Source organism: Pectinophora gossypiella, chromosome 21 (assembly GCF_024362695.1).
Source record: "Pectinophora gossypiella chromosome 21, ilPecGoss1.1, whole genome shotgun sequence".
Classification (NCBI taxonomy): Eukaryota; Metazoa; Arthropoda; class Insecta; order Lepidoptera; family Gelechiidae; genus Pectinophora; species Pectinophora gossypiella.
In genome coordinates, this window is record NC_065424.1 from 11,846,559 (window position 1) to 11,874,387 (window position 27,829).

The following is a 27,829-nucleotide window of genomic DNA, read 5'->3' on the forward strand; positions in this document are numbered from 1 at the left end:
TCAAAGATATCTAAAATGAGTCTATCTGTGTTCTTAAATACATTAGTCTTAAAATAAACGCACGGGAAACCCTAGGACAGAAATTATTATTAGTTTTGTTTTGAGGTTATGTTAACAAGCCACTATCTTCTTTATTACGATATATTGAAAAATTGCCCAAAATTATTTCATGAAGATTAGTAAACGTCGCATTTCTAGACGCTAACTTTTTAAATATTTTCTCGCCTCTTTGAAGACGGATCTTTTCCCACATTGTGACCTGTTCACACTTCGGGACCGTCCCCAGCAATCAAAATGCGCAAAAGTTATCTAAAAATACATCTTTACTTTATTACTTAACCTTTAGGCAGATAAGACCAGGGGGGTTAAAGAGGCCACATCGAAGCAATTCCTGTAAAAAGCAATTTCATATTTGCGCATATAAAAGTAAGTGCGCAATGCAAACAAATGTCAAATAGCAATATTGCTTTTTAGATGAATTACTTTTTGATGTGGCTTTTTTAACCCCTGCCTGTCTAGAGTTTAGGTAATAAAGATCTTTTAAGATAATTAAAAATTTTTACTGCTGGGAACGTTCCCAAAGTGGGAATATTGTGACCTGCTGATGTGGCCTGTTAAACCCCCCAGATCACAAGAGAGAACAATTTGAAAAAGGAGATCAACCAGTGTGCTTAGTATTAAAGAGTTATTACAACGGGAACATTCCCACTTTGGGAACATTCCTTAGAACGGCACATCACTAGTCAAGACATTACCTAGGTACTAACACGAGTTCTAGTCTACTAAACATGTGTCACCACTAATAGGGCTGTCGTAAATGTTATGACGTCATAAAAAAAACATTCAAGTTCATAATTTAAGTTATACCTGACATTTTCTTATCCGTTGAAAAAGAAAGGGACAGGTAATCGACAGGCATCAAATTTATGGAATACACGTCAATTTTAAGCAGAAATCTAAAAAAAACAACAAAATCTAAAAAAAATTACATCGGCCAATAACCCGACGGAATTTTGTAGACAGGACGTCAAACGGATTGCATACCAGCGAGATGCCTATTTTATTCATTTTAAAATCAACTTGTTGACAATCATCCGTCCCTTTCCTTTTCGACGGATAAGAAAACGACGGGTATAACTTAAAATAAAATTAGAGGTGTCTGCAGGAATCGGGGTCACTGTAAGAATCCGATTTTTGTAAAGAGTGTCCGAGGTTCCCAAAGACGTATGGCAACTTTGGCAACCCTAAGCTACCAGTAAGTTGGCAACACTGATCGTTTCACTAGTTAGACCTTGGCGGAATGATTGTCTCATTGTAATGAACGGACGACAATGGTGAAAGCAAGACGGACAGTGGCAAACAAATAAAAAGTTGCAAAGCTAATTATAAACTTCAGTTTTTTTTTTTTATTATTTTACAGTATTGTTTTCGTATTTACGGGAAAAACGCGTTTAGCTGCTTATCTTCCCGGACATGACGAAAATATAGACAAGCTATTTTGCACCCTAGCACACACCGGACACTTCATACAAAACACCCCGTTTTACACAGACACTACACTGACGTTATCGTACACGCGCATTTATGTGTGTGACGTCTGACGCCCATACGATTGGAGACTAAAGTAAGACCTTGGGTGAGGTAAACCTAGCTCAGCCGCTGGTGGGGTGCACTGAGTTGCCGTTCTGTACGTAGTATTGGGTAGTTTCCTAGGTCAAAGATGAATTATGCAAATAATTAATACCCTGGACACTTCATACAACCTCGTTTTACACAGACACTACACATTGACATTATCGTACACGCGCATCTGTGTGTTCGACGTCTCACACCATTACGATTCAAGTCTAAACTATGTTCGAGGGGGGGTGAGGTAAACCTAGCTCAGACGCTGGTGGGGAGCGGAGAGTTGCCGTTCTATACGTAGTATTATTCCTTATTCTATGCTGTTACTACTTATTCTATGTCTCGGGGAAACATTTATCAATTACTTGGAAAATATACTTAATCTGGAAGAAAAGCATTGCTTTTCTCTTATCAGAATAAGCAAAATATTCTCATTATTTTCGTCGTACCATGTCTGGACAGAATGCGATATTAATAATGGAATAAATAACACAAGCAATATGGCAGAGGTTGTCTAGGACGAACAAAAGGCACAGTCTGTATCTATAGTATATAGTGTTATATATGTTGTAAAATAACAATCATTCGACGGAATATGTAAGACATGCATCCCCGATACCAACCCCGCCGGCGTGGTTGCCGACTTCCCTCAATCAGCGCTTATCGCTATCGACCCACTACAAATACTTTTCCTCTCAGACGACGCCCTGAACCATAGAATAAAAATAGTATAACCCTGAAAGGGTAGGCAGAGGTGCACCCACACTCCAAATCTCTTCTCCTTATCGTGTGGGTTGTAAGGAATACCAACCTCATCAACCCTGGTATCAGGGTTATTACTGAGCCGCCAAAGGCCCCTGACATGGCTCATGTAACGATTACTCACTTACATCAGTAAGTGAATCATTACGGATGGAAGCATGGATTATCTTAATTTCGCACAATCAGGTGATCAGCCTGTAATGTCCTAATCAAACTAGGGATCACAAAGTGATTTTTGTGATATGTTCCCACCGGGATTCCCAAAATGAATATACGGCATAATGAGTAAAAAGCCCGTGCCTAGTAGTGCGAACATGGCGCGTATACGCTGCTCGCTTGTGTTTGATACTTGAACGTACTGCTCCACTTCCAAACATAAATTAACTCCAGCAGTGCCTAATTTATTCAAGTTACCTAGACTAGTGTAGTAAAACTTTAAGTACATTCATATAGCATGAAATTTACATACATATCTGCAATATAATACCTCCAAACTACTGCAGTTGTATGAAGTGAAGGAGAAATGGCGTTTGTATATTCCATCATAGCTTCTAAGCTGTTCTGGGAGCAAATAATATAATGTTTTACTGGGTCAAAAGTAAATTATAAAATTATATACTCTTAACTCTCATTGAGACGTCGCAGGTTCGAATCCAGCATGGATCTGAACCAATGATTTTAGAAATTATTTTTGGATTCAGATTAATTTTGGTCTTCTTCTATCCTGGTTGTGAGGTGGAGTACCACCCTCACACCCTGGGGCCTGTTTAATAAAACTTACAATTGTAAATTACAACGACAATTTGATGTTCATTACGTAGCTAATTTGAAACTGCAAAATATTTGTGATCACACACTCCGCAATGTACATCAAATTGTCATTGTAATTTGCAATTGTAAGTTTTATTAAACAGGCCTCAGGTGTCAGGGTTATTATTGAACCGCCAAAGGCTCCTGGCATGGCTCATGTAACATCTACATACTTACATCGGTAAATAGTAACCGGGACCAACGGCTTCATTTTGGTTTAGATTATGGACATCGTGATGAAGCGCAGCTCTTAAATAGAGAGAGAGAGAGAGAGAGAGAGATGAAACCCACATTGCCGACTGTTGCGTTTCGGAGGTATAAGACCTAATTTGCATTTAGCTGATTTTCCCTTTACGGGTTAACAGGAAGGTTAGACAGGCAGTCATCATCATCAGCCCATTAACGTCCCCACTGCTGGGGCACGGGCCTTCCCTATGGATGGATAGGGAGATCGGGCCTTAAACCACCACGCGGGCCCAGTGCGGATTGATGGTTATTAACGACTGCTAATGCAGCCGGGACCAACGGCTTAACGTGCCTTCCGAAGCACGGAGGAGCTCGAGATGAAAACTTTTCTTTTTTGTGGTCACCCATCCTATGACCGGCCTTTGCGAAAGTTGCTTAACTTTAACAATCGCAGACCGAGCGCGTTTACCGCTGCGCCATCGAGCTCCTCAGACAGGCAGTCATTTCAGCAAAAAAAAGGACCTGTAAAATCGTAACTGGACATTACTAGGGATATGATACGTGCAACATGCGCTAAACATTGTCCGTTATAAATGTTTTTTTTTTTTGTGTTTTCGATTGACCGCTACCTTTCATCCGATAGAAAGTGACATTTCAATCGAAATGGAACACGCTCCACTGAGCAATAGGTACCAATCTAACCTAACCAAGACCATCCAAGACATCCAGAGTGTCTGATATAACTTGCTGATAAACTATCTGATAGCTCAGCTGCTAGACAAGTCTCTCACGTGGCTGATCCATTTTTTAATATCTCATCTAACACCGGTGATATTAAAGAAAGAAAGAAAGAAAATATTTATTTCCATATTGGACGCCACATTTACAAACTTACATTACAGAAAAAAAATTGAAAAAAAAAAACAAAGACAAAAAATACAGACATTAAATACACAATGGAGGAGCCCAAAATAAAAAAAGGAATTATATATATACATTTATATCAATTTTTTTATAAATATATATTAGTTTTTATTTCATCTTTTAAGTACTTTGGGAGCTTTGGGATTATTGTTAATTATTATTATTATTTTTATAATTTATATTTAATAGTTAAAGTCAGTGGTGGGGGAATGCTCCGCTCCGTTTTAACAAAACGACATTAGTCGATAGTCGACCTCTTGTGGTCCAAAACGACTACCGACCCCTTCGTATCAAGTGGTTGTAATTTGCATAGACTTAAATCTTTTCGCGCGTAATTTAGGTAGGTACATTGACATAGGATATTTTCGCGCCAACGCCAAATCTATGGTAATTGGTCACCTGGTTGTTTCTCTGCTTACTCCACTAAAAATTTAAGATTTTTTCCTGTATCCAACCAAAGGTTCACTCCACTCATTTAAGAGCTACAACATTGTCGGTGTAGCATTCCCTCCGTGCTACTTTTTAGGGAAAAATAGGGCAGTGGTTTCCCTCTTGCCTTCTGCCCCCAAAGGTTACATGGAAGAAATTTCTGCATGAGCAAAAAGGCCGCTTGTTGTGCCTTTCTGTATCTGTTGTCCTTATCTCTGTATGTAATGGCCTCGGTGGTCCAGTGGTTGAGCGTTGTGCTCACGATCCGGAGGTCCCGGGTTCGAATTCCGGTGGGGACAAATCACAAAAATCACTTTTTGATCCCTAGTTTGGTTAGGACATTACAGACTGATCACCTGATTATCGAAAAATTAAAATGATCTGTGCTTCAGAAGGCACATTAAGCCGTTGGTCCCGGTTACTACTTACTGATGTAAGTACGTAGTTGTTACATGAGTCATGTCAGGGGCCTAAGGCGGCTCAATAATAACCTGACACCAGGGTTGATGGGGTTGGTAATCCACCTCACAACCCACACGATAGAAGATCTCTGTATCTTGTGTCCATTGTGCTCAATAAAGTATTTTATCTATTTATGTTTAAAGATTAATGGCGAGTGGTCTCACATTAACTGGTGGCTCTGCCTACCTCAGTAGGTTACGGACGTGAGTTTTTTTGTGTGTATGTAATATACCTACTAGGTTACCTACCTGTACAATACCTAAATGAAGACAAAATTTAACAAAACATGTATCAAAGTCCATCAAATATTGTCTAGCATGTTCAGAAAAACAAATTCGCGAGCAAATGAATAGGTACCTAGTTGGGCCGTAAAAATTAAACGAAGTTGAATTGTAATATTCAATCTATGTACGAATATTAACGCTTATTTATGGAACATGATGTTCGTGCATCACCCAGCAGGGTCCACATAATACCAGCGTCGTGGTTCACGCCGCGACTTGTGCTGAGTGAGGCCCTTTTATCTCGGGACGTCCACCACCACCTTATGATCATTCTAATGAAGATCCTCTATGATTTTTGTTATCGTCTTGTTTTTGTGTGTGGCGTCCTTTTATAATAAACAAATTTTATTATATTCTAGAAGCTACAATTCAACAAAACACGTTTTAAAGTCCATCAAAAATTGTTTACCATGTTCAGAAAAAAAATCGCGAGCAAATGAATAGGTTGGCGCGTAAAAATTACACGAAGATGTTTTTTTTTAATTCAGTTTACGTGTCGTAAGAATGAGTTCATTGCTATCTAGATGGAAAGTGACGATGTACGATAAATAATGGGTCCGCGCTCACGCTCGCTTAAGAATTAATAAAAAAAAAAAAAAACAAAAAAGAGTAGGCAGAAAATAGTCTGGATCATTTATTTTAAAACATAAACAGCCTTATATGTCGCACTTCTGGGCACAGGCCTACATTTTGTTTGAACCGACAAATGCATTTGTATGAGTTAGGTATTATATGTTCTATTCCCGTAAATGTTGCCACTTTGGGAATGTTTGGGAAAAGAGCTTTATTATTTTATTATTTACAACGGTAACATTGCCGGGGGCCTGTTTAATAAAACTTACAATTGTAAATTACAATGACAATTTGATGTACATTGCGGAGTGTGTGTTCACAAATATTTTGCAGTTTCATATTAGCTACGTAATGAACATGAAATTGTCGTTGTAATTTACAATTGTAAGTTTTATTAAACAGGCCCCGGGAACGGCGTATCACTGATTTGTATACTTGAATCTACCTTCCTGGGGGGTTAAAAAGGCCACATTGACGCAATTCATCTAAAAAAGCAATTTCGCTATTTGACATTTGTTTGCATTGCGCACTTACTTTTATATGCGCCAATTTCAAATTGGAATATTGCATTGATGTGGCTTTTTTAACCCCCTTGATGAGGGTCGGCACCTACCCTAATGCCTATCTAAGTAGGTACCTACCTACCTACCTAATAAAAGTCTATGATAAATAGTGATTCAGTACCTATATTTTATCTACCTACCTACCTACGGCCGGATTTTTGACCTAACTTTGTTTGTACCTACCTATTAGGTACCCAGATTTCTAAGTACCTAGGTATCTCCCTACCTACCTACGTACCTTCCTAACGAAATACGGATAAGTCTCACTTTAATCGATGAATTCACTTGTGATTTGCACTTGATATTTTAGTAAATTAATAACAAAACCGTATAGACCTCTATAAAATAGTTATATGTGAGTGCCTACTTACTTTTTGTAGGAATCGAATGTGAAACCTATAATTATTACCGGTAATAGGTAGGTACAAAACATAACGTAAAGTAACCTTGGATATTTTACGTATAAATTATCATGTAGGTACCTACATACACATCTACTATTGCGATAACACACGATAGTTTCATATTCCTAGAAACACTCATTATATCAAACGAAAGTGAAAACCACAAGCCGAGATCACGCGAAAAAATATCGTGTCGACACAAACAAAACGGTGTTCAGCCACTGTTGCGGTAAAAAAAAATATCTTATTTTCTTCATATTTTAACGCGAACACGTTATAAATTTATAATCTTGACTGATACTGGCAAGCGAGAGATAAAATGACCTGATTATTAAAGAAAAAAGATTAAAAAAGTAGTTCTGGCGTCCATATGTGCGCGTGAGATTCCCAGCCGTTGTAACGAAAATAATGATGTGTTTACCTAGAACATCAGCTTGTTTTATGAGATTATATCGTCACTGGAAAGGCAAAATTACGTAAGCGCCAAAATAGGTATTTTGGGTTTTTTATATATTCGGAATCAGCGTTTCATTCTGCGTCGATCTGTCTGGGTAGCATTGCGATACGAGCACTTTTTTGGCGCTTACGTAAATTTAAAAATAGTTGACTTTTTTCAATTCCAGTTTCTTAAACGACAAGATTTTGGTGTTTTTTTCGTGACTGGTGTATAAGTAAAATTGTGTTCCTATATAATAACTACATATTAACTTTAAGTAAATTTGGCATTCTATAGTTAGAAAAGTATAATTTTATTAGTAATTTTGGACTACTGAAAATAAAAAATAGACTATGTATAAGTCATTTTTATTTACAGCTTTTAAAATAAGTAAGGCGTATAAGAAAAAAATGTCTTAGCATGTTTATGCAGTGAATGGCGAATAAGTAATTTTGACTTACAGTATTTAGAATAAGTAAGGCGTGTACGTAAATTTGCCTTCGCATTTTTATGCTGTTATTAAGAAAGTTTGCGGGCTAGCAGTAAGTTTCCCAGGAAGTTATTTTTTAACAATAGATCTAAAAGTAAAACTATTTTAGTATTGATTTTATAATTTATTAGCGACCCGCCCGGCTTTGCTCGGGTGCAATGCTGAGGAAAACTTAAATTATTTACGACATCACATTAAAATCCTCAAAAATAACAGTATTTCTACACTATTTATTGGGTGTTATTATACATACCTATAAACTTTCCTCTTGAATCACTCTATCTATTAAAGAAAATTGCATCAAAATCCGTTGCGCAATTTTAAAGATTTAAGCGTACATAGGGATATAGGGACAGAAAAAGCGACTTTGTTATGCTTTTTAAGTTCTGTCGTTTGCATATTTAGCGCCAATTTTGAATTGAGAACTCAAAATTCAAATTTGTTGGAATTTCGAATATCAAAACAATTGAAAGCATTAGGATTAATGTAATTGTTTAGTCACAGCGTTCGTTTGAATCTGTCAGGTCACATCCGAAAATGAATCTTACAAAGAAAAATTTTCTATAACTTTTGAAGAGGCCTACCTCGACTTCAGTGTTTCAAAGAGTTAAAATCTCTATTCCACGATGAAGTGCCATGTCTGCGGACCATCGAACGCTGGTATTTAGAATTCGAGCGTGGACATCCGCCTTCACTGAAGATAATATCGTTGCTGTGAGACAACTAATCCTCAAAAATCGTCATGTGACATACCGAGAATAGAGGCGTTATTAGACATTTCAGGGACAACCATTTAAACGATATTGCATGAGGCACTTGGTGTGAGAAAACTAGTTTGCCGTTGCATCCCGCATTTTCTGACGATCATAAGGTAGCCCGCGTCAGATGGTGTAAGAAAACTCTTCAGAGGTTCAACCGAGGAGACTCAAATCACGTGTAAGACATCATCAGTGGTGACGAATCTTGGATTTATGCTATTATCCTGATTCCAAACAACAATCCACAGTTTGGGTCTTCCAAAACGAGTCAAAGCCGACTAAAGTTGTTCGCTCTCGAAGCACTTCAAAGAAGATGGTGGCTACCTTCGTGGAGAAAATCGGTCATGTTGCGACAATTGCACTTGAAGATCGTAGGACGGTTAATGCGGATTGGTATACCACAATTTTTTTACCACAAGTCATCACCGAACTTCGAAAATCTAACCCAAAGCGACGCATGATGATGCGCAGGGGTGCAGGATGCTGCACCATGACAACGCAAGCTCACACGCCGCTCGTCAAACGATTATTTGAAGCAGGAAAACGTAGAAATTCTTGACCATCCTCCATACAGTCCTGACCTAAGCTCCAATGATTTCTATACATTTCCTAAAATTAAAAAGAAACTCTTCGCGGTCAAAGGTTCCAGTGCGGTGAAGAAGCGGCCAACGCTTTCAAGTCAGCCATTTTGAACACCTCTACTTTGGAGTGGAATAAATGTTAAATAATACCTGGTTCGAGCGAATGGAAAAGTGTATTAAACTTCGTGGTAAATACTTTGAAAAATAATAAGGGGAATTATTGAGGAATTAAAAAGACTTGACCCTTCCAGAGACTTGACTCGACTTAGAGGCACGTTATCTTGTCCTAATTCAAACAATTTTGAGCCCAAATATACTACTGCATGGTCGACTGTGCTGCCCTGCATATGTTATGTTATGTTAGTGGCTCTGTTTTCCGCATTTAGACTCTAAGGTGGCCCATTATGCGTGTAATTGTTGACTACGTAAGCCAACCTATCTCCTTCCAGAAGCTCAGAAGCCTCCTGGGGATTTTACAGGCTTCGCGGAGCGACCCCATTCCTTTGAGGATTTTACCCGTTGTGCTGACACTCCCGTGCATTCCAGGATTACATGGGGGGCAGTTTCTTCTGCGTCCAGACAGCCTCTGCAAAGTGGGCTGTCCGTTATCCCTAAGTTAAATAGGTGCTTGTTGAGTGGGCAGTGACCCGTTATACTGCCCACTACTATTCGGAGGTCATTGCGGTTTAAGCGAAGCAGTCGGCGAGTGAATTGGATATTATAGGCATGATATCCTTCGACTGTCTGCATGTGGGCAGCTGTGCCCATCTGTCGTTGTGTAGTTGCTGGGTATGGTCCCGTACCCACGAGCGTAACTGACTGAAAGGTATCGGCAGGATTAGTTCGGGTCCATATACCCTGGTGTCTGATCCTCTTCTTGCCAGTTCGTCGGCGGCATCATTACCCAGCGATCCACTGTGCTGCCCTGCATATTATGGACGGTGGATGCCAATGACAAAATTAAGGGCAACATCCTTCTTTCAGTCATTTTGTAATATCGTCCATCTTGGATTTGAAATTTTGACATAATGACAGTATTCTACTAGTGTAGTCCTATCATTTGATACCCCTATTGAGGGGGTTGTGGAAAAATATGTACCTAGTCCGCTATTTTGGAACGGCGGCCATCTTGGATTTTAAATTTTGACATAATCACAGTATTCTACTTGTGTAGCTATTTCATTTGATACCCATATTGAAGGGGTTTGGAAAAATATGTAATCCCCCATTATGTACCGGCTGCCATCTTAGATTTATAATGTTATTGATTTTATTATATTGTATTGACATCGGAATTAAAGGTGCGTACCAAATTTCAGATCAATCTGACAACAACAGGAAGGTACTTAAACTGCAATTTCTAATTTTGATACAAATATATACCGTACGGGTTTAGCTAAATAAAACCGTTTAACCCTTTCACGGACAGAGACCATGGGTCATTGGTGGTTCATAATAGGTAGTATGATACCTTGGAATCGGAACGTCCGTATACGTTCTGTCTTTGAAAGTGTTAAAAAGAAACTTTTACAAACAGATAACGGGTTGTACGCTATTATTTATATTTTTTCTACTCCTCTACTTTAATCTGGCATTTAAATAACCAAAAAGTCTAATATAAGTACATACATAATTAAACTCTTTGAAAAAGTGTACGCTCTATGGCCTATAAAAGCATTGTTTACAAAGTGTAACTGTACTATAATGTCGCCAAAAAAGCATTGTTGTTGTTTTTTTTTTTTTGACCCGGAAACTGGCACCTTTACTTTGTTTGGTGCCATAGATATACTATAAAAAAAAGTATACATTTGCCGCCATTTTCCCGCGCGTTGGAAAATAATTTTTATAAATAAAATTTTTCTTTGTATAATTTTTGTTTCATTTAAAATTACGTCGTCGTAGAAAAAGTATTGTATGCAACGTTGTATAACTAGGTCAAAAAATGCTCGTGGCGTCTCTTATTGCGATGTTCGCCAAGGCTCACATCGCAACTCACGCCACTCGCATTTTTTGACCCTTCTTATACAACTGTTGCATAAAATACTATTATGAAACTTTATTTCTGGCACTTCAGTATTTTAATAGCTATTTTTATAAATCAATTGAAGTAATAAGTAATTTAAGGAGGTATTAAGAATAATTATTAGTCTCTTACGTCTTTTTACCCTTGTAAGATATTACAAAAACTTACTTTAAAGAATCTTTGGTGTACTGACATAATCAATCGATCACTTTTTAGGCAATTTTCACATAATGAAAGCAGATGTGTAAAAGTCGTTACAGTAACTTTTACTCCGCTAACATTACAGTATTATTATATTTAAAGAAATATTGTCGTTCTCGTATGCATTGTCGTAAGAGCTGTAAGTAATTTTGCTTCCAAATAATATTTTAACCAGATGGCGGTTAAGTAAATTTGCTTTACTGTAAACTGAAGTCATTTTTACGTAAGCGCCACTATATCCTAAAATAGCAATCCAACTGTTATGATATGTATTGCTGGACATAGACAATTAAAAAACAATGTAACCTTACTTTGACGTCATCTAAATTGGATAATTGGGTAAAAAGTTATGATAAAAAAACTAAAAAATGAAACTTTAAACGGCTTTTTCTCGAAATGGCCTTTTGGCGCTTACGTAATTTTGCCTTTCCAGTGACGATATGTACCTGCTATCCTCAAGACTGCTCGGTCCGCCGGATCCAGCTGCAGAATGGACAAAGGCTTGTCCTTCGCCCATTCTTTCAAGCTGAAGTCGTTCTCAAATTCCATGTTTCTGTCATCCAAAACACGAAGTCTCGCGCGGACCCTCGCACATAATTGAATAACTCACACAAACACAACGCCTTCGGAAGCAATAAGACACATTTTGTACGAAAAATCACATGAAAATAAAAAGTAAACAAAACGTTACACTCATCGTTGAAAAATCGATAAACGCCACAAGGATACGGCTAGTGCGTATCACAAACACTTGGAATCACTGTTTGGAACACTGTACAGTAACAAAAGGGTAAAGTTGCGAAAGTAAATGAATGGTTTGGACTGTAACGAGTGGTAATTAGCGAGGACGGAGCGACAACACAGCGTTTTTAGGTTATCACTTGCGCGGAGCGTCATACACCGAACCGGCGGGCAGACATGATGCGACTGGATAGTTTGTGAAAACGCCGCAGTGAGACGCCGGTATCGCTCAGCTGTTCTCGCGCATGCACTCGCCATTGTTACCCAGCCAAATCTAAACGTCATTCGGCCTGATCGTGCTGTACCGATTTATCGTACTTCTCATTTCGCTCGTGTTAATTAATTTTGTTGACTTTCAAATACTACTAGCGCCATCTATTGAATAATTTATTCACTTGAATGACGACAGGTGGCCATGTGAGCGAGCGCACGTGTGAACGGCTGATAACAAGGTGAAAATGATAACGAACGCCGATCGATTACGTTCGTTTTATTTTAAAACTTTTAATACCTACCATCGTGTTATATTTCGGTGTGTGGCATGAGCCATGCATGAAAGTTAATTGAGGATTGTCATTAAAGTGTACATAAGTAAGTAGGTAAATCAGGTCTATTTAATTCACTGTTGGTATAAAGTATTCTTTTGCTTATAGGATAGAGTAGATTTATTTTATTTACCTACATACGAGTAACTTACCTCCCGGTAAATAAAGCTGTCTCAGACTTCGACCCAAACCGACACCCAAATAAAAACGTCTTAGGAACCTCTCAGGTACCTATATTTTTTTATTTCTTGACTTTCTTGTACATATATTTTTAAGTAGAATTCTGTAATCTCTACCTAGCTCAACGGGTGAATCAGAAACAGGCTAATCTATGTATAACTACTATCTTGCCCAGAAAAATGTATAAAGAAGAAACAAGCACAGAACCAATACAATCTCAGGTTATTTTGAAGTTGGTTAAAAAGGAAGCAATGAAATGAATGTGCCCTGTTGTAGCTCTGTTACCATGGCAACGAAACTGTCAAACAACCGGCGTTGGCGTAGAAAGTTTCTGTGACGAATTTATTGAATTTTTTAAAGATATAATCGATTTTATTATTACAAATGGTTGTGATAATTGTTCCCTAACATAAATAAATGTTATTAAATTATTTAGAGTACAAAGCCGACGTTTTAAATGTTTATATTTAACATATTACGTAACCTGAAAGTTTTATCAATATTGTTCCGTAAAGTAAGGTAACGAAGGACTCTCTTGACCTAGTTTTAAACTTTCTCGTTTCCGTGTGACCTAAAACTATTTTAGCGCATTTTTGTCACAAGTAAGTCACAAAGAAGGTGAGAAAAAACTGAAAAATACGGAACATTTTCTTCATTGTTTATCGTGAGTTATTTTTACTTGAAAGTCGCGAAATGGACGAGCAACATGAGTCAAAAGCAGGAAGTTGACTATGGAGGGAAGTTTCACGCATTCCTCTCCTAAAGTAAGTGAGAACAAAGCCCTTTGTTATTGCATATACTTATAAACATTTCAATACTGTGTCAATATTTTTTTTAATCATTTGTTTAAGTTTCATGTTTTTATAACTTGTATCTGGGACTAATATGAAGTTACAATATGTATATTTGTATATCAATGTTACCTATTTGATTGAGACTTGTAAATGGGTTAAAACGTAAATAATATTGTTTATACACTACTAGGTTTATAGTATTAATAGTTATTGAACAATTGAGTAGTTTTGCTGGATCAAAAATAAATTAGGATATGATATAAAAAAAACTAATATAAAATATTAGTTTGGTAAGGACTTTTCAGGCGTGAATCACCTGATTGTCCGAAAAAGTAAGATGATTCCGTGCTTCGGAGGGCACGTTAAGCCGTTGGTCCCGGCTATTAGCCGTAAAAACACCTCCACCAACCCGCATTGGAGCAGCGTGGTGGAGTATGCGGTTGATTGAGGGGAGGCCTGTGCCCAGCAGTGGGACGTATATAGGCTATTTATGTTATGTTATTTTATAAAATATTTTTACATTTTCTTTATTTTTAATTTATTTAATTTACTAATTTTACAAATACAAAATACAAATATAGTTTATTGCACCAAAATAAAAGAAAATAGTTACAAAAGAGACTTAACTAGGTACATGGCTAATGGCGGTCTTATCACTTAAAGACATTTCTTCCAGACAACCATAAGGCGAAGAAATATATGTATAGCAAAATTTAAAGATTGAAGGTGCAAATAAAGTACAACTTACCAATAAATACATGAACAATAATAACAAATACATAATATACATTTGTAAATACATACATACAAATATCATACATACAAAATACATAATAATAAGCAACTCAATAGCCACCGAATATAAACAACATCACTACACACTTCATTACAAAAACAGACAAAAAATACAACAGTTAGGTAAGCGGACCCTGTAGAAAACGGAATAACGCTAGGAGATGATGAGGATGATATTTGTACCATGCAAATTATTCCAGGGTCGATACTATGGAAGAGCCTCCAAGAACATCCTAGTCCACATTAGCCCGGAGAAGTCTACATTCTCCGGTAATTTCACACCCAGTGTTAGACAGTTCAACGTATCCAGTGTGGAGAAACGTACCAGCATGAGGAAGGATATCCTTGACGCTGTGATGAAGAGGACCGAGTCGGTGATCAGTCGGGCTGATGAGAAGGTCTACATTGATGATAACCCGATGTATGAGGATCCCAGAGATGTTATTGGTATGATAAATGCTTTTTGTATATTAACACGGCTGTAGATTTGTCATCCCTTTCCTATTCAGCTGATAAGAAAATGAAATGTGCAACTTTTATAAAATTAGTTGCTTGCCGGAATCTTAACTTCTTTCTTATCGGTTGGTTGGCTTTTATGTTTTCCAACTAAATATTAATGTGTGTATATTTTTATGTTGTAAATGTATAAGTGTGTCGTAGGTTTTACCAAAATAAACTTTTTTATTTTTTTATTAATCTACACAATTAGTGTGATGCTTAAAGATCTTAAATTATTAAGTAGTCTTAAGTAGGTTAGCTGTGTTCTTATTATTCATCATCATCATCATCAGCCCTTTAACGTCCCCACTGCTGGGGCACGGGCCTTCCCTATGGATGGATAGGGAGAACGGGCCTTAAACCATCACGCGGGCCCAGTGCGGATTGATGGTTATTAACGACTGCTAATGCACTCGGGACCAACTGCTTAACGTGTCATCCGAAACACGGAGGAGGTCGTGATGTAATTTTTTTTTTGTGGTCACCCATCCTATGACCGGCCTTTGCGAAAGTTGCTTAACTTCAACAATCGCAGACCGAGCGCATTCACCGCTGCGCCACCAAGCTCGGAGTTCTTATTATTATTTCAAAAATTTTTAATTTTATCATTTAGTGTTATTTTTCATCACCATCATCACTAATTGAAGATTCACGCTCTTGTCGGTGTAGCATTCTCCATGCTATTTTTTAGGGAAAAATGGGGCAGTGGTTTCTCTCTGACGCGAGTGTGATGGCGCCCAGAGTAGTCTATTTCAAAGCCGTACTAGGACTCCTGTCCTCCGCCTCTGAATAGTTGTAGTAGTTGATATTAGTGAAAACATATAATACCGGGTTTTTACCGCGTTAAATAAGGAGTTCTGTGTCTTCAAAGTTAGAGTGAATAAGCATTTGCTAGGTAAGCGTGATCTTTCATAGACCACTTCATAGACCGCTTGTGGTCTATATGGAGCCTATATTATTAAAAAAAATACGAGATGTAGTTATTTTTTCGCCTCACGATCTGGAGGTCCGGGTTCGATTCCCGATGGGGACATTGTCGAAATAACTTTGTGAGACTGGCCTTTGTTTGGTAAGGACTTTTCAGGCTTGCATCACCTGATTGCCCGAAAAAGTAAGATGATTCCGTGCTTCGGAGGGCACGTTAAGCCGTTGGTCCCGGCTATTAGAAGTAAAAACACCACCAACCCGCATTGGAGCAGCGTGGTGGAGTATGCTCCATACCCCATCCGGTTGATTGGGGGGAGGCCTGTGCTCAGCAGTGGGACGTATATGGCTGTTTATGTATGTTTTTTTGTGATAATTATTATTACTATAAAAAATAAACAATTAACACAAACAATTATTCCGTATTTTAGGCGACAAACCTCCAAAACCGCCACGGAAACGCAACCTACAGACAGAGGTGACCTCACCGAGCACCAAGGAGGGTCGGTCCTCCAAGGAACATAAGAGGAAACTCACCAAAAAATACGAAGGACTTATCACTGCACTCATAGATCGCTGTGAAGAGAATGTTGTACAGGTTTGTTTATACAACACTGGTCCTGTGTGTCACTTGCTTGTTTCTCAAACGGGGAGCGCCGGTTAGATTCCCAGTATCGCGGACTTACACCAACGAGTTTCGTGAGAGCTGTCAGGTCAAAGATCGATCCTGGTGTCAGGGATACAATCGAGCCGCCAAAGGCCCCTTGGCTCGTAACAACTATACAGAGTGTTAGTGACATAGTAACGAATACTAAGGGGGATGATGCAGACCATGATTCTGAGTTAATATCAAATGGATTTTTCCGTCGGAAAATTCATGAAAATTTTAGTGTTTTTTTTACAATACAATACGAATCCAGCACAGGCCTAAACTAATGATTGTCGAATTTGTTTTCGAACTCATATTGGATCATAAAATGATTATCATGTGCTCCGCGGTGAAGGAAAACATCGTGAGGAAACTCACCTTCTCGAGAGTATGTGACCTAATCTGTATTGGGTTGGTTTTCCGTTCGCGGGTTGGAAGGTCACATAGGCAGTCGCTTCTGTAAGAAACCGGACCTGTCAAATCTTCAGGTTAGGTAAGCGGCCCCTGTGAAGAACGGGATAATGCTAGAGACACGGTGACACGATATAACAGACATAAGGAACATACAAAGAAAACATACAGTACAGGTAAGCTTATCTCTAAACAAAGAGATTTCTTCCAGCTGACCTACGTGACGAGGAAGATATTCAACGTATAATATTTATAGATCAATACGATCTACTCTGAACCGGCGTGCGTGTATGAAACGATTGATGAATGTGGAGGATGCAAGATAAGTGTGTCAGGATCGAAGCAAATGTAATTCCATAGCTTCTGCTTACCCTGGTAGGAAATAGGCGTGAGTTTATATATGTATGTAATATATTATATAGAAAAACAGAAATTAAATTAATACTAATATAAACCTAAACCTACAACCCAAATCCCATTTCCCCCGCTGTTATCCCGTTTTTCACAGGGTCCGCTTACCTAACCTGAACATTTGACAGGTCCGGTTCTTTATAGTAGCGACTGCCAGTAACGTCTGACCTTCTAACCCGGAAAGGAAAAACAAACTGAAATATGTTTTTTTATCCGTCTACCGCAGATATCAGAAAAGGACTCCCACATAGCAAAATTAAAAGAGAAACTGAAAACTGTTTTGGAGTACAACAAATTATTTGCAGAAGAGAATGATCAGCTCAAAGGACAATACTCCACTCTAGTCAAATACGTAGATGAGTGTAAGCAAGTCATTAAAGAAGAGAAAGAGAACAATAGAGAATTAGAGAGAAAAAATAAAGAGTTGGAAGAGAGAGTCAAGAGGTTTGAAGTGCCTGATAGAGGTTGGTAAACATTCATTATTGTAATTGAAATTGCTTCTATGTTGAACCAGGAGTGAATAAAAACATAAAATTATCTGTGATCCAGTGATTAAGCGTTGGGTTCACGATTCAGAGGTCCCAAGTTCGAATCCCAGTGAGGATTTATAATGTAAATGGCTTTGTGATGTCTAATTTGGTTATGACATTACAGGCTGATCACCTGAATGTCCGAAAATAAAATGATCCGTGCTTTGGAAGACACGTTAAACCGTTGGTCCCGGTTACTTCTTACTGATGTCAGTAAGCAAGCTATGTGAGCCATGTCAGGGGCCTTTGACGGCTCAATAACAACCCCGACACCAGGGTCGATGAGGTTGGTAATCCACCTCACAACCCACATGATACAAGAAGACAGTGGTGCTAATTCCAGTAAATACTATCTAATTTTAGGCGGAAATTAAAAAAAAAACTCCTACAATTTTATATTGGCCAATAATCCGTCAGAATTAAGTCGATAGCACACGTCAAACGGGTTTCATATCAGCGAGATGCCTATTTTTTATCGCCTGCGTTATTCATTCATTCATTCACTCATTCATATCAAAAGGTATGAGCGAATGAATGATCTCCCTTTTCTTTTAGGCGGAAAAGAGAATCTCATTTGACTTGTTTGTCCTTTGCCTATTTCAGAGGTGCCCCAGACAGTTATACCGCTGGTGGAAGTATGCATGAGCTGCAGCAGTCGCCAGATAGTGCTGAACCAGGCTCGCGAGCACAACACACGGCTGCAGAAGGATATGCAGGCGCTTAAGGATGTTCTTTACAGGTACCCAATGCTGCTGATTCCTGTACATAAACATACATACATAAACAGCCTATATACGTCCCATTGCTGGGCACAGGCACACAATCAACCGGAGTCGGTATGGAGCATACTCTACCACGCTGCTCCAATGCCATTACCCTTCCATGAAATGCTCATATTTCATGAAACAGCCAACTCAGTATGACCGTTGAAACGTCAACGTTTAATTATATTTCAATCAACGTTTGGCCATATCATTAATGTAGGCGGTGCCATGCTATGTGGTGTAATAAAAATGCGAATAGTCGATTAATTTCTTAGGTTAGATAGATAGATAAATGAATTTATTTGGTCTACAGACACACAATGATACAATACAAATCAACAAAAATACACACCACATACAAAATGTTTAACACACGCCAGGTATGTATGTGTGCTGCAGCAGCGCAAAACGGTCATAGCTCAGCGCAAGTTTTTGCCCTTTCGAGCAAATCGCTGATTTTCAAGGTTCAAAATTATGTACCTATTCGACATGAAAAATTGTACAATTGCATTGATTCATCGATTGTAATATCAATCAAGTTTTAATTATAATCGACACCAGCGCCTCTACCGGTGGATAATGTTACTAATTTTACGATATGATTGCCAACGTTTGGCCATATCATGAAGTATTCATGACTTTAGTTGCGTTTAAACGTTTTATGTTCATTGTTCTGGCCAAACTACATCATGATGTGGCCAACGTGTGATATTCTATTTCATGAAAATATGACCATTTCATTAAATGATCGAGCACATCATTGCAACATTCATTTCTGTATATGTTGTCCTTATCTCTGTATTTTGTGTCCATTGTGCTCAATAAAGTATTTTATCTATCTATCTATCTATCTATCTACCATATTGAAGACTATAGAGAATCGGACAGGAAATATGATTGGCCACCTGATACGACACGATTCATTTATAACAAACAATATAGAAGGAAAAGGATAACATGTATAAAACAAATAAAAGAGAAGGTGCAGGTCGTGTCGTATCGGGAGGTGAAGGTTTTGGCGGGAAGAAGAGAGGAATGGCGATTACTCCACCGACAAGAGCGCAGCTCTTAAATAGAGAGAGAGATCTATCTATCTATCATAAAATGATCAATTCTAAAAGCTGGCCACGACATACCTATATACTGAACAATGTTTGTACAAAGGTGTCTTGCTTTCAGGCTAAACGTCCAGCTGTCGAGATACCAAGAGAAGATCCGCAGCAGTGTACCAACATTAGCGACGGAAACGAAAGTGTACAAACCTGGCGAGGAGTATGGTGGCCTCGATTCCCTGCTCAGCAGTCTACCCTGCAAGGGGCATGGTTAGTATAGACTCGCGTATTATCCCGCTATGCTTAAAGCCGATGCCCGATAATACTATCTAGCTGTGCCTACCCCCTCAGGGATACAGGCGTGATGCTCTAATTGTTCTAATTGGTATCCTAAATTGCCGATAAATGTTTAGAAAGAGACAAAAAATAGCCTGAGTCACTCTCCATCCTTTTCTTGATCACTTAAAATAACACGTTGCTACCTATATTGCTTCTCTTTATTTTGATCAGAATAATGATCAGTGGAAGTTGTAATTTGTAATTGTGCCTAGGTGTAATAAAAAGGGTCATCATTTATACCCATAAAAATAAAAGATGCATATCTAGAATAACATAGAATAACATAATTATACAACGTACATATACACTGCATAAGCGCACATACACTACACATACTCACACACACCCATACACACCCTCACATACACAATTACACACGTACACATAATTATTAGTTTACATATATATAAAATAGTTATGGAAGAGCGGAGCCTCCTACTACAAGCAACTTCTTGCTTAAAAGGAGACCCCGAGCCCTTGTATTGTAAAAATCTACTTTTAAAGTAAATAAACATTTTTTTTTATATCTGTTATCCATGAAATTAGAATTTTAAACGAAGGAAAATCTGTACAGTGCCATCTATATCGTAAAGAAACTCATTTAAGCTGTCGCGCCATTCCACCACCATCATCATCATCATCATCATGTCGTCCAAACCGTATCCGGCGACGGCTACTCCTAAATATCTATCCCGGGTCGTTGTTGTGGTGGGCTCTGATGTGGCTGTCAAAACCGAACACCAACCATTCCAACCACCGCCATACCACCTCATAGGTGTTAATTCGTCTTTTTTATTTGCACAGATGCTGGCAACACTGATGAAGGACACTCCACCAAAAGTGGCCACGAGGAACACACCAACACATCAAGAGTCGTTGATTTGTCTGGATTACTAAGTGCACAGGCTCTAGGTAATTTATTTCCTCTGTAGTGGCGCACACCGGTCACTTCATACAAAAATCACATTCTTGACGTGTGCCGCCTAACGTGTAAGTGCGAGTGAGACACAACATTTCATTAAACATAACATTTGTTAAGTATAGTCGAATTCAGTGGTTAAGTTCGAGCCGGGATTCGGACACATGACAATACGATGTAAGACCGCGAAAACGTAAACAACGTAACTAATCTATTGTTATCTCTCTCTAGCACCCCTATTCGACGCATATCAAGAAAACCTACAAGAGAAGGACAGCCTGATTCTTGATTACGAGAAACAATTCGAAAACATGAACAGAAAATCTAAACAGATTGTCTCTGAAAATAAATCTTTGACGGAAAGAGTTCAGAGTTTAGAAGAGGAACTGGCGCAAGTGAAACAGAGCTATAAGAAGTTAGTGGTCGAGAAAGAGACGGCTGATATTGAGAAAGCGACTTTGTTAGAACGAGCCGAACGCGCAGAGTCAAAGTTGAAAGAGGTGTATGAGTTGTATGAGGATAAAAGTAAGTTTCCGTTTATGGGCACAAATAAGTTCACGTCACAGCCGCTCCCGATATATCCAAGGATTTTCCAGCTTTTTTATGATAGTTAAGTTTTGTCCGACACAACCATTATTCCTATTGATCTATCCCCAGTGGCAGCCATGATGCGCGACTACGAGACGGTCCACCGCGAGTACTTCACGGTGAAGTCCCAGCTAGACGCGTCGGCCGGCACGGCGGCGCAGCTGCACGTGCTGCGCGCGCGCACCGTGCCCGCAGACCTGCACGAGCGCCGCCTCGACCACTGCAAGCGGTCAGTGCGCTCACAACATAAACAAAGATATTACGCGTAGAAGCCGCTAACTACTTGGCCGGGCAAATGGGGAGCGCTGACGGTTCTCATCCGGTACTAAGACAACAGGCTTGAGGGTGCTCAATTGGGCGCGAACCTCGGCTCAGCGCTTCGTCTGAGAGGATTAAGTATATTTGAAAGAATTAATCGACCCTAGTGGCCCGATAACAATAAGCGCTGAATGAGGGAAATCGTCCGCACCGCCGCCGGCGGGGTCAGTATGCAGACTACTAGCGAAACTATTTACTTATTACCTATACGTACAGGATGTTAGTGGCACCGTAACGAATACTGAGGGAGATGATTCAACTTCCATTCCACTTGATAACAACTTAGAATTATGAGCTGAATCATCCCCCCCAGTATTCGTTACACCCTGTATTTCGAATTCCCAATGTCACTTATTCTTCCATTCTCCATTCCAGTCTTCTAGAAGAATTAAAGCACCAGTACAGTATGGAGAACGAACGCAAAACAGAACAGAACAAGAAGCTAGAAGAACAGCTGAAGCTCGTGGAAGAGAAGTATGATAAGCTGTGCAAGGATCACGAGGCTGTTCAGGTGGAGCTGAACACTGCGTTGAAGAACGTCAGGTGAGATTCTTCCTCTTCTATGTGTTGGCAGAGTAGATTGTCGATGTGCAGAGGAAGGGCGCAGTATTTAATAGGGTGATGAAAATGAAACTCAGCGGAATTTGAAGCTCAGCATCGCCATTGTATTTTCATAAAATACACGATCAAGATGAAATGAAACATGTCACAAAGTTGTATCTTGAATAGTATCTATAAAGGCAAATTGTTACACTTATACAGGGTTTTAGTGACATCGTAACGAAAACTTTGACGGATGATTCAGGTCATGATTCTGAGTTGATATCAAGTGAAATTTTCCGTCTCAAAAGTATGGAACGGAAAATAATTTAAAAAAGCACTAAAATTTTCATGACTTTTCCGACAGGAAATTCCACTTGATATCGACTCAGAATCATGGTCTGAATCATCCCCTTCAATATTCGTTACAGTGTCACTAACACCCATACCTACTTGTATGGCTACCGTATGTACTTGTACGGGGTGTAATTGACATCGTAACGAATACTGAGAGGGATGATTCAGCTGATTATTCTGAGTTAATATCAAGTGGAATTTTCAATCGCAAAAGTATAGAATTGAAAATAATTTAAAAAAACCTAAAAAAAACCATGAATTTTGCGACGGAAAATTCCACTTGATATTAACTCAGAATCATGGGCTGAATCATCCCCCTCAGTATTCGTTACGATGTCACTTACACCCTGTATAATGTCCACCATTTAAATTAAAGCTTGATTATAGTAATATAACATAACATAAACAGCCTATATACGTCCCACTGCTGGGTACAGGCGTCCCCTTAATCAACCGGAGGGGGTATGGAGCATACTCCCTCACGCTGCTCCACTGCGGGTTGGTGGAGGTGTTTTTACGGCTAATAGCCGGGACCAACGGCTTAACGTGCCGTCCGAAGCACGGAATCATCTTACTTTTTCGGACAATCAGTTATTCAAGCCTGAAAAGTACTTACCAAACAAAGGACAGTCTCACAAAGTGATTTCGACAATGTCCCCATCGGGAATCGAACCCGGACCTCCAGATCGTGAGCCTAACGCTCTAACCACTAGACCACGGAGGTTTTAATAGATGTTATTATACATATAAACCTTCCTCTTGAACCACTCTATCTATTAAATAAACCGCATCAAAATCCGTTGCGTAGTTTTAAAGATTTAAGCGTACATAGGGATATAGGGACAGACAAAGCGATTTTGTTTTATAATATGTAGTGATTGCACCGAAATAAAAATAAATAATAACAGAAACACTTAGCAAATTACATGGTACATGGCAAATGGCGGCCTTATTGCTTAACACTTTCAAGGACAGAACGTCTAATGTCGTTTCGATTCTAAGGTGTCATACTATCTATAGTATTATGTAATGTAATGTAATGATGACTGACTGAATGAATGAATGATGTCTGTGTTGTGTGATGTGATGTTTATGTTATGTAATGTCTGTTATGTATGTATTGTGTTATGTTGTGTTTGATGGTTCATAGTAGATAGTATGACACCTTAGAATCGGAACGTCATTAGACGCTCTTTCCTTGAAAGTGTTAAAGAGATAAGGCGAGGAAAAATCTATTGCAGGTTGTACCGTAAAGCCGCGGTGATATTCCGGTCGCGAGTTCAGGCGGCGAAGGCTCGCATGTCACGCGTGCGCCGCAGCCAGCAGCCCAGCCGGCAGGGCCAGGAGCCGCTCAGACACGCGCTGCAGGCACTCAACACCATCAAGGGGGAGATCAAGGTAGGCAACGACACTGAATAAGGCTGGCAGGTCCAAAAACTCAAGGTATTTCGTTCTGTATAAAGACGTTAAGGCGTAGAATAACTACGTATAGAACGGTAACCCTTTCCACCAAGTCGTATCGGGTGCTGACCTCATCCCCTCTAGGTCTTACTTTAGTCTTCTCTCTCTCTCTATTTAAGAGCTGCGCTCTTGTCGGTGGAGTAATCGCCATTCCTCTCTTCTTCCCGCCAAAACCTTCACCTCCCGATACGACACACGACCTGCACCTTCTCTTTTATTTGTCACTTTACTACACTACTCACAGACACTCACTCACTTTAATTTTTTTTTTCTTTGTCCCTTTTTTTGTCTTTGTTACTTTAGTCTTATATGGCCGTAAACCGCACGGACAATCTCGCACACATTCACGCGTTAGCATAGAGTAAATAATAACACTACGTATAGAATGGCAACTCTCCGCTCCCCACCGGCGGCTGAGCTAGGCTTACCTCACCCCCCTCGGTCTTACTTTAGTCTTCATTCGTATTGACGTCAAACGTCACATACGTATGCGCGTGTACGATAACGTCAATGTGTAGTGTCTGTGTGAAACGAAGTGTTTTGTATGCAGTGCCCGGAGTTGATTATGAGATCTAAAAAAAACTGTCCATAGATAGTGAAATCTCGTGCCCACACGTCGCTGGAAGAGCTCGAGCGACGGATCAAGGAGCAGGAGCGACGGGCTGCGGCTGCGCAGGTCAGTGAAACACTAATCACTAATGGCTGAGCTGTGACCGCCTGGCGAGTTAAACTGAGGGGTTAAAATGGCCATTCGAAGCTATTCATCTAAGAAAGCAATATTGCAATTTGACATTTGCGTATATAAATGTAAGTGCGCAATGCAAACAACTGTCAAATAGCAATATTGCTTGCTTAGATGAGGTCGCAGGTTCCAGCGCAGGCCTAAACCAATGATAGCCGAATTTGTTATCGAATTCATGTTTGGATCATAAATGATTATAAAATGGTGAAGGAAAACAACCCACATTCCCGAAAAATGTATTTTCGGAGGTATGTGACCTAACCTGTATTGGGTTGATTTTCCCTTCGCGGGTTGGAAGGTCAGACAGGGAGTCGCTTCTGTAAAAAACCGGACCTGTGAAATCTTCAGGTTAGGTAAGCGGACCCTGTGGAAAACGAGATAATGCTGGGGAGGTGATGATTGGTGCCTATTTGTTATACGAAGTCTATGGTTTAAACATACCTATTGATAACAAGGAATGTGCAGATAGAGTACCGTCGCGAGCTGGAGCGCGCCAGCCTGGCTCTGGAGCACAAGGAGGGCATCATCCGCAGCCTCATTGACAAGGTGGCCGACGTGGAAGAAGTCAGGTTAGTTCATAATTCATAATCATTTATTCGCAATAAAAATGGTATCACAGTTTGCAGATGCTCAGCATTTAACATTCGGTCTACATTTTTACATACATACATACATACATACATAAACTCACGCCCGTAATCCCTAAATGGGGTGGGCAGAGCCACAAGTAATCAAAGACAACTTGCAGCCACTGTTGATACGAAGTCCAAAGATGGATATGATGAACCTTATGGTGATAAGGGATCAGCCTATCGCCCACAACATTAGTCCATCATGTTAGAGGACACAATCCCTCTGTCGGTTTTTACGCCATGCCCGGGAAGAGAAGCAGCTGAACGTGTTCTATGTTTTTTATATGCTCCCAGAACAGCATAGAAGAAACACTCTACATTCTACACAGTCTACATTTTTAGTTATTTAAATTATAACATGCGAATAGTTAAATAAAATAAAATTGATAATTCAAATGTCAATCATTAGGTACATTAATTATGAAATAATAATAAAATGATTTACTATGTCATTATCCAAATTACACATCACAAAAAACTAACAATGCACAAAAAAGAGAAAATAAAACAGCATAACTCAGACGAACATAAATTAATGACGATCTCCTATCGTGTGGGTTGTGAGGTGGATTACCAACCCCATCAACCCTGGTGTCAGGGTTACTATTGAGCCGCCAAAGGCCCCTGACATGGCTCAAAGACGATAGAAACTGCCTATTTTTATTTCTCCCATCAGGTGTCGCTACTGTTGAGTGTTCTTAAATTTTGACAGTTCCCCATACTGTTTGAGTAAATAAACATGTATGTTGTTTTGGTTATATTTTTACACTGTAACCCTTTGCGCAGCTAGGTGTACCTCACCCCCCCTCGGTTTTACTTTAGTTATCAATTACATGCGCGTGTACGATAACGTCAATGTGTAGGTCTGTGTAACATGGGGTGTTTTGTGTCCGAGAGAAGAAGATAATGTATACCAAAGTATATCAAATCTCTGACTCTCCTCTTCTTCACAGGCTAAGCCAAACGAACACCCATCGTCTCCAGGGCATAGTCTCCGACACTGACAGATCCCCGTCACTTAAGATAGAAGAGAAGAGACAAAGCAAGAACGTTAAGCTGGTGCCGGGGCCAGGTGGGTACTTCCAGGAGAAAGACGGCAGAAGAAGAAAGAGTTAGATGGAGACGCATAGAAAAGCATCGCGAGAGAAGATTCACGCATTCTCATTTTCTTTCTCGAAGTCTTTATCCAAAAGAAACACGGCAGAGAGAGATGGATACAGATGACTTATTGAAGAAGATTGTCTTCTTTTTCTCACAATTTAGCGTCATTTAGAATTATAAAATTTACTTCCACTAGAAAGACGACAGAAGTAAAGTTAGAAGGAGATGTGTAGAGAAGCTTCGTGAGAGAAAATGCAGTCATTATTCATCCATTTGATTATATTCTCATTCTCACATTAGAATTTCGAAGTCCATGTCCACAAGAAAGACGGCAAAAGGTCATGGATAGAAGACTTTTATAGGAGAAGATTGTCTTCTCTTTTTCATATCCATTTAGAATTATAAAATCTACTTACACAATAAAGACGGAAGAAGAAGGAAGGGTTAGAAAGAGATGGAAGGCTTGATAAGAAAGTATAGTCGTCTTTTACTCACATTATTCAACAGAATAAGGCATTTGACTGGGTCAAAGATAAATTATAAAATAGTAATCTAGAAATAGAAGCCTGTCTAAGATGATCAAAAATCAATCTCATTTTTCGTTTTGACGTAATTATGTATTTTAATTCAAAATAACGTAACATTGAGTACGACGTTTGACCATCTTTAATGATGACGTTACCTGTACTACTGGGGTAGTCAGAGGTGCATAAACAAAGTACCCACACCTCACCGAGCTTTCTGTTAGACCAACGTGTTAATGGTGAGCCGTATCGCCGCCTATAATAAAATAATGGTCGAACCAAATATGTTACAAATACAGGGTGTTAGTAACATCGTAACGAAAACTTTGAGGGATGATTCAGGCCATGATTCTGAGTTGGTATCAAGTGGAATTTTCCGTCGCAAAAGTATGGAATGGAAAATAATTTAAAAAAGGTCTAAAATTTTCATGACTTCTCCGATAGGAAATTCCACTTGATATCGTCTCAGAATCATGGTCTGAATCATCCTCTTCAGTATTCG

General features: G+C 39.2%; 1 protein-coding gene across 2 annotated transcripts; it reads left to right on the plus strand.

Annotated features, from left to right (window-relative positions):
- The first annotated feature begins 13,386 nt into the window (after positions 1–13,386).
- LOC126376509 (protein Cep89 homolog) lies at positions 13,387–27,617 on the plus strand. Of its 2 annotated transcripts, XM_050023950.1 has the most exons (14): positions 13,387–13,742; positions 14,768–15,014; positions 16,421–16,587; positions 17,687–17,924; positions 18,594–18,729; positions 19,934–20,076; positions 20,950–21,057; positions 21,296–21,589; positions 21,722–21,881; positions 22,346–22,513; positions 24,109–24,265; positions 24,921–25,004; positions 25,536–25,639; positions 26,656–27,617. In XM_050023950.1, the coding sequence occupies exons 1-14, from the start codon at positions 13,710–13,712 to the stop codon at positions 26,816–26,818; spliced, it is 2,202 nt and encodes a 733-aa protein (XP_049879907.1). In that variant the 5' UTR covers positions 13,387–13,709; the 3' UTR covers positions 26,819–27,617. The 2 variants fall into 2 exon arrangements, with proteins under 2 accessions (XP_049879907.1, XP_049879905.1); XM_050023948.1 differs by lacking the exon at positions 13,387–13,742 and having other exon boundaries at positions 14,635–15,014.
- The last annotated feature ends 212 nt before the right edge of the window (positions 27,618–27,829 follow it).